Source organism: Opisthorchis viverrini (assembly GCF_000715545.1).
Source record: "Opisthorchis viverrini unplaced genomic scaffold opera_v5_74, whole genome shotgun sequence".
Classification (NCBI taxonomy): Eukaryota; Metazoa; Platyhelminthes; class Trematoda; order Opisthorchiida; family Opisthorchiidae; genus Opisthorchis; species Opisthorchis viverrini.
The window spans coordinates 823439-832274 of NW_008751731.1; the positions used below are offsets into that span (position 1 = coordinate 823439).

General features: G+C 44.9%; 1 protein-coding gene across 1 annotated transcript in view; it reads right to left on the reverse strand.

Annotated features, from left to right (window-relative positions):
* Positions 1-5417: 5417 nt before the first annotated feature.
* The window catches only part of T265_13524 (hypothetical protein), a gene marked incomplete at both ends in the record, with an annotated part of 28369 nt that continues 24950 nt past the window's right edge, over positions 5418-8836 (reverse strand). Inside the window, one exon of the mRNA XM_009169291.1 lies at positions 5418-5587. Coding sequence (XP_009167555.1) covers positions 5418-5587 — 170 coding nt within the window. The remainder of the gene's footprint in view (positions 5588-8836) is intronic.

Below are 8836 nucleotides of genomic sequence, written 5' to 3' on the forward strand. Positions count from 1 at the left end.
TGCAGTGTTTGTGGATCAAAGGTGTCCCCGACGAATTCTGGACCCGCCTTAAGGCGCTGTACGCCAACACCCGCGGTCGTGTGAAGGTCTACGGGAAGCTCTCGCCTGAGTTCACCACATCCAGTGGTGTCCGACAGGGCTGTCCTCTCTCACCTTCCCTTTTCAATTTTGTCATTGACACGATCACAGAAGACTCACTACCAGCCTTTAATGCCTATGGGGTCGAGGTGCTCCCGGGGCATCTGCTCACGGATATCGGGTATGCAGATGACATAGCTCTTCTGGAACCTGACCCCATCGTAATGCGAACAATATCAAACAATCTAACTAATTCTGCCTCACGGTTCGGCACGCGCTTCACACTTGCAAAGTGTAAAGTGCTACTGCGAGAATGGGTGGGCTCCAAACCTAGCCTCATGCTTGCAGATGAACCGATTGAGGTAGTGGACAAATCTGTTTACCTGGACAGCTGTATCAGTCCGGGTGGTCTCGCGAAAGATAATATTGGAAGGCCAGAATAGCTCTTGTGAACTTGTGTCACCTTTGGCGTAGGCGTGACATCAGATTCTCCGTCATTGGTTGAGTTTACAATGCTGCGGTGCGCTCCATATTACTATATGGATCAGAAACCTAGCCGCTGCGCGCCGAGGACGTCAAAAGACTTTCAGTGTTTGACCATCGATGTCTTCGGAGCATTCCCCGAATCTGGTGAGAACATCAGATCAGCAATGCTGAAGTTCGTCGAATGGTATTCGGGAAAAATAACTCACCTTCGATAGATGAACTGATCAAACTGCATAGGTTGCTCTGGCTTGGGCCACGTGATGCGTATGCCAGTCAACCGACTTCCTCGAAGGGCTCTTTTCGCACAACCACGTGAAGGGTGGAAGAGAGTCAGAGGTGATCAAACAATGACTTGGCAGTGAAGCATGAAAGCCATTATCAGTAAGCTTAGCTGCACTGGTCACTGCCGTCTTCCTGGATGCGGAAACCGAGACGGGCCACCTCAACGGCGCCCGTACGTCCAAGCTATTGCCCTCAATGCATAACTCCATTCCCAGTTCCTCTACTTAACAGTCCACCGAAAGTGCTGTATTTACGCATTAATTTATCAGCTCCCGCCTCCAATGCGCAGCTACCTACCCCACCTTCCCGAATCATCGGTAAACAAAACTGTGGCAGCTACAACCACTGTACGACAAGTACGCGGTTAGTACAGCTGGCAATGATGATGATGATGACAGTAACCATTGCAAACGTATGACTGTCTGGCCACCGACCAGTATGCCGATAAGAATACACTGGAAAACAGCTATACGGGGAGGATATATTATTATTCTTATTATTGTTATTAGGCAGCCGGGAAATAGCACACAACTATTCACCAAACACCTTATTAACAAGATGGTTTGCCGTCATCTCAACGAATTCAAGACTGCTGAGAAAATCGAACAGTCAATATAAAGCGAAGAACAACAGCGACCACTCCCGAGAATGTTCAAATCGATGGTCTTATCAATCAAGAACAAATGTAGCACTAACGCAGAATTATTCAATGGTGTATGGTCGTACATTCTAATTGGCATTTCAAGAATGTTGAGTGTGCAACGCCGAATAAAAATATTTAAAAAAAACTGCGTCGAGTAATGTTGCTACTTTCTGCCGTCCTGGGTAGCAAGCAAGTGAAAATCCACGGAGTTGTCGCCATAAACTAAGCCCATGGACGAGCAGACCATGGTTAATAGTTTTGTCAACAATAAAACAATCAGTAGGCTGGCCCTTGAAATACGGAGAAAGCATATCCGTTTTATTTTGAATGAAAGTCTGGCAAGCTGGCTATACATTTTGTCCGGAACGCTCCCGGAGGATGTGGCAGCACAAAAAGCCAGAATGAAGCCAAGTGATGTTACATAACAATATAAATAACAGTACCAATAAGGAGAAGGATAACGTACCAGTCCACCGCTAGTCAGACTAATTTTGGGAAATCCTCGCTTGGGTGAGGTGAGAGAAAGTAGTGCACCTTTGCTGGACCGACCACCTCCTTTACGGGGACTTGAGCCTGTTGTAATTAGGAGAAAAACTTGACATGAAAATTGCGAATGAAGAGGAGCCAGCGCACGGTCAATCCAGCTGAAGGCAACGCGGACTGTGCTCTTGGGTGATAACTAGAACGGTAGTTAAACAGTTGATTGGCGCTAGCGCCGTGGTGACAACCTGCCAAGATATCGGTAAATAGCCGTTAAATCAAGAAAAATTCATTCAAAACAGAGCACTTATTATTGTTTTACGTGAAAAAATTCACGTGTTTGCGTGAAAAATTCACGAAACAAATACACGTCTGGCTGGAAGTAAACGACCAGAAGCAACATATCGATCAAACTGTTCAGTGCTTTGAAAGTTGCCGTGGAATCCTCCACGAGCCCAGAACAGACGAAAACGACACAGTTGGTAATTGAGCACATTGCGTAACGATAGAACGGCACGTTCACACCGGTTTCAAGTGGACAATCAACCAGGCAAAGCACCAGAAGCCAACTAATTGAACATGATCACGCCATCACTTGAGAACTAACCAATGTGGTAGATGTTTCGGACAAGCCACTCGTGATTGGGCTTGTGTTTAAACTTGTGTTCGATGCCGCACTCACAGAGAAGGTGATCAACTCGTGGCTGATGTTTGCTAAGAAATATATGCCCTTGGGAGCCATATAGCGGTACAACTTAGTGGAACAGGAAATTATATGGGGAGGGGAACAAAAGTGAGTTCAGCTAATTACAGAAAAGCAACTTTCCGCCTGAAATATAGAGTTTCGTTGGGCGCAACTGACTCTCCTAAATAAGGCAATGCACTCAAGAAACGAGGAAGTGAATACCAGGGAATACCTTCGGAGGATTCTGTCCATCGGCTAAATGTAAAATCCGCCACGAACTATGCTTGACTCTCCAACTGTGCGGAGTAGTCTACGACCTCTAAGCATTCCAGGCAACCAGTCACGCCGTCCAGTGCACAGGTATGCATGTACTTTGGAGATAACATACCAGGGAACTAGGCAGATTAGCTCAATACTTTCTAATGGATTGCAGTTTTGTACTGTTACCTCAAAGCCGAACGAAACACTCACAGCTGAGTGGGATGGTATCCCAAGTCAAAACAGGTGTCCGATGGGTTCCAATTCAGTTCTTTGACGATGTACCATGTATGAGAATTACTGTGTTCTACTTATAAGGTTGCTGAAAACTCTTCGGCAGCCCGCTACCGATTCAATCCATCTTGGGGCTCATCAGGTAGGTGTAGCACTGATTTTCTGCATGGACACCAAAGTGTATACATATGAATAAACACACTCATTTGGTGTTGTGTGTTATGTCAAGAATTTATACTGCGACACGCCAACTACAGCGGCAAATGAAACATGAGGTGCCTATTGTATGTCGTAAACGAGGAATTCAATTGAGTGTCTCCCGATGAAGCAAATTACAAAGTGGCGTATTTCTCATATGCGCATAGTAGTTCTGTACACTACTGTGCACGCACAAGCGTCCAACACTGTCTTTTCAACGTTGAATTCATGAGGTGAGTGATTTCTATTCACAGGGTTGAACATTATGAGTCTTACTATATGGTCCCTGCGTCGCCTGAACGGCACTAAATATAGTCCAAATCACCGGTTGCTAAAACGGCAACTAGTAATATTGATTTCTCGTCTATTTCAGTATCATTTCATTGTATTCTGAAGTACCTTTCATTCAAGGTGCCTATCAATCTGGGTCCTGGCTATTACGCTCTCGTCTTGAGTGGGTTCTCATGGGATTCAATACGGTCGAAACAACCTTAAAAAACATAGAGCCCGGTACTGCTCAAAGACACATGCTGCGCGCAGCCACACTAGGTGTGAGACAATAATGCTTTACTTCTTGTGTCATCGGATCAGACCATCCCCCTGCAGCCAAGTAGACTGTTAAGTTAGTGGCAGCGAGAAGAATCGCTCAAGAAAACCCTGAGAACCGTGTCAGACACTAGGGGTAGAGTCCCGTAATAAAAAATTAAATCCCTCCACTACCTTTCGAGTGAAGTGAAGTATCCAAAATAAACCCCCTACTTCAGTTTCGGTAACCGGGAGGTGTCATTTGCCCACGGAGTTCTTCGCTCAACGGCTTTCCCTGACATCCCTTCCCTTCTCTGAGATGGGCAATTTGATTACAATCAAATTCCCCAGCTCAGCGAACAAACCAACGACCACCAACACCAGGGCAGTTTTTGCCAACCTTCGGTACCTATGGCGTCGACATGACGTCACTTTGTCTGCAAGGGGCACAGTTTACACTGCGACAGTGCGATCCATACTAACTTATACATCAGAAACATAGCCTCCACGTGCAGATGACATGAAAGATGTCAGTGTTTCGCTACCGGTGCCTCCAAAGCATTGGCCGGGTCAGGTGGAAACATTGGATTAGCAATGCTGAGGTACACCAGGTGCCTTTAGGAAGGAGAAACTCTCGCGTGATAGGCCAATAACTCACGTTTCAGGACATGTACTCCACATGCCAGTGGACCATCCGCCTCGCGGAGCCCTTTTCGCCCAGCCCTATGAAGAGTGTAAACGATTGAGCGGTGTGCAGATTATGGCCTGACAACGAAGTCACCTTATCATCATTCGAGGCAGCAACATCAGCTTTGATACTGATGCTTCACTGCCGTACAACCAAAGTTTGTTTGTTTACATTTAGTCTTAGAGTGAATAGAGGAGAAAACAGTGCATGAACGAGGGGACCTGGTGCTTGTGTATCGCAAGCTTTCTGAGTCGCCTACACATACAACCAGTAAACTCAGTCGGGCCGACAAGTGTCACTTTCCCGAATGGGGACCCCGGGGTTTAATTCATCACTGTTAAGTAACACCCAATCGCCCAGTCAGTGACGCTTCTGCATCCAAGCTACCGACCTCGATGCATAGCTACCCAGTTCCAGAACTAACTGAACATGTCATCACCTCTAATGCTTGGCTGTATCTCCCACTTCCATGTGGTCGAAACTTAGCAGCTGGGACAATTGTATTCATGGTACATAGTGTATATCTGATAAACCGAACTGGGGAAGGCAGCTATGTACATAGCAAGATGTGCTGCTCTAGAACTGAATATGCTCAAACCTTTGATGGCAAGGAATAGAAATACACGTCGGATACAAATTTGTGATACGGTACGTGCCTCGTTGCATTGGAGGCCAAAGAATTCAGACAAAACATTCGTTATGTTCTATAAAGCAAAGTCGGGAACGTTCTTGCAGACTTCTATGGTAAGGATCAAGTACCCAGATAGCTCCGAAGTTCTGTCTTTGGCAGCTTATCGGAAGAAGAGAAAAATTAATCATAGTATTTTGATTGCTTTTTCATAGGGTTCGTGCTAAACAAATTACGGTTGGGAACCAGTTATGAAAGCTAACTGTAACGCACTTGAATTAGACCAAGTCGGGTCAGGGTCTCGCGTTTTGTGACGAATCAGACCTCGTCGAGCTGGTCTTGCATGTCTTCGCTTAGGTGACGATTTCTCATCCGCATCTGAATCACTCAGATCGAGGAAATCTGAAAAAAAAACAGAATGACACAGAAACTAAATGAAATCCTCATGAAAATCGCATCGGTCGCAGGCCACGTATCCCTGGTAGACTGTTCAGATGAATCATACTTTCATCAACTAACAAAGAAAAGCGAAGCAGACACCAGACACGTCCACTGTATATAGTGGAATGTTGAGCAATCTAGATTGCTGGCCATTAGATGTTTATCTTTTTTTCTCGACCGCTGGATGACTGAATGAAACATTTGCGTAGAACTGAACGATTTTCGGTATTCGTGAGAAAACCCAAGACTAATTGAAACTATCAACAGGTAATTGAAATTTGTCTGAAATCTTTGTCCTGGAGCATATGTTGACTTCGATTTACATTATTCGCCAAGGTGACACAGATTTCTGGCTTCCTGGTGGTCGATATCTGTGCAATTTTTGGTGACTTAGCCACACCCCATTGGATTTAAGGTTCAGTTTAAAAAAATTCCTTCCTCCAGCGTAAGGATGGTGACGCCTATCGCTATGGGAACAAAGTAAAATATCTAAATAAACCGAAACCATCATGCCAACATCATGATACTTGATTCCTCCGTGCTAGGACCGCGATTATTTATCATGCGCCTGGCGTAACTCTTAAGTTTTGCTGATGTTCCGGTGTTGTATTTCGATCGTTCCGTAAGAAACCATACAGTTCGGACTGCCAAATGTATCCAACTTTACCATGGAAATAGGGATTCTGCATATTCGTAATGCACTACTCGTAAGGTTGATGAAAATCCGTCGACAGCCCACAACCATATGAGTAGTGCATCACGAATATACGTATATCGCGGTATCTCGAACATCGTAGCGACTGAAACATGAGGCGGCCTGGTGCAGCACATTTAGTTGCCTGGGTACATCACAAACGAGGGATTCAGCTGGGTTCCAGGTGAGCCTCTTGCAAAACCAAATTTGTTTGCAAATGAGATATTCTGCATCTTTAGGTGCAATTGCCACCAGCACACGAATCGCATTAAGTATAGCTTACTCATGGTATGTAAGTAGCCAAACTAATAAGTCAAGTATCTCAAACATTCGGTGGTACGCTCGCCGGCATTCATTCCGGATTTTTCAGGTCCGCCCAGCGTTTCGTAACACAGAGAAGTTACTTGAACATTGGTGAAATTTTCGAATGATACTGACATCATCTTCGGACGTTGCTGAGCTGCGGACATACTACCCTCCATCGTTAAACAATCGCGTCGAGCGCACCAAAGTAAAAAATGGTTCGCATTCACATATCTGCTAACACATGTACGCCAAAATGTTCGTCATCGCTACCGTTGCCGATGTTGTGGAACGGCGCCCTGAAAAACAAGTTTACCTGTGCTTTCAACGCTCTGGTGGGCTGAACAGTGATTGCCATCCTGTTGCACTTTACCAACTGAAAACCACAGATATACGTACGCGACGTTAAGAACTGACCACGTGATGTGACTTCTGTGACTGAAGGATGAGTGATGCTACAACCTGTCTAAGTGAGAGCTGATCACAGTACTGACTAGCCTACTGTGTATCATCGGTTGTATTCCGTCACTGGCCTGAAGGTCACGGGTTCGAAACCCTTGTGATTCCCAAGGATAAAACAGCTGTACAGTGCTCTTCGGCTCTTTAGAATAGATCGGCTTCTCAACTGAAAATCATCAACTCTTCCCAAACCACCACCAGAATAAAGACAAATTCAGGAGAGAAATTAATATACACCAGTTTCAGCTTTCTGCCCGATATCTGTTGAGCCTGGTCGAATTTTTAAAACTGCCTTAAGCGTGGCGCAAGTGCATGACTGAATGTATGATTCGGCATCGAAGGACGTTTCGATAACAGTAATCACTCCTCAGGATGTTTATGGTTCCGAAATTGACTACGTGCACTATAGTTCATTGACGTAACCGCGTTCATAAACTTATTACTGACGGCTTATTATACACAAAAGGAAGCCTATAAGTACTCTTCTGCATCCATAAACCTCACCTATCTATTTTTCGGTTTCCACATTGAAATAAATGAAGATGATTTGGCCGGTGAAAATGTGACTACTTAGAGAATTCATCTCATCGAGAAACTACTGAAGTATGCAGGCAGTTTACATTATACGAGGCTCGACATTGAAAATGCAGTAGTTTTTAGGAAACAACTTCGGTTTCCCTCTAGTGGTCAGCTTCAAGTCAATTGCTCTTTAAGGGAATGGCTGGGAAAGTTAGACTGTTCACTTAAAAACAGTTCAGAGTACATCAAAACTTCAGAATCAAACATGCAAATGATGCCAATTACTGCCACGTCTTTTCGAACGGTCGCTAATCCGAGTTACGAGGAATCTTCAAACAGCCGTGAAGTAGAACTGCGTCCGACAATGGGGGCACCCTGAACGATTTTTCATCGACGATAACGAAAACACGGCCCGCGAGTTTAATGACTGCCAATGGTGGCAGCAGCCGAGGGATGATGTGGATCGTGTCCCGAGCCCAGATGAAGATAAGGGAAAATGAGAATTTTCTGGCACATGTGGTGAACCCTATGGAAGCCTTAGAGAGTTTCGTACGCAAGTTGCATATACCATGCACGTGATTCTTGGGGACACCATTTTGAAGAAGTGCACGGCGGTACACGTCCCCCGCCATAACGAAGCGGAGTCCTCCGGAAAGGTTTCCAAACTTGAGAAATTACAACAGAAGATCCTGACACTTGATTTAACAGCATCGTCTTCGTCAGAAGAGCAAATAACGAAATAACTGGTCAGCGCATTGAGTACTTCGAGGGTCATAGCTATGCTAGTTAGTTAGTACTATCAAGGTTACTCTTAGGCTCAAGATGTAGAGAATGGTTTAGCTAACATAACTACTATTCTGTAAGTTGGGTTTGACGGTTTGATTGCAAACGTTTCGTCACCAGGTGACGTGATATTACCAATATGTCTGCAAAACACTCTAGAATGGTGATGTAACTTTTGCAACCAAATTGCCAAAAGCAGTGAATAGGACGAAAGTCTTCCATACAAAATGGCCTACCGATATTCCTCGTGATAGTTAGCTGAAGTGTGGTAGGAGCCCAACATTCGTGAAGAGAACCATTAACATCTGGTGGTACTCATTTTGGAAAAAGGAACTTAGACTTGGCAACGCGAAAATAAAAGTTCCGGGGGATTCGCATTTTCGTAAAATTGAACAAAATGAGGGGCAACAGTGAAGAAACGTGTGTTGATCAAACTAAAACGAGGGGGGGGG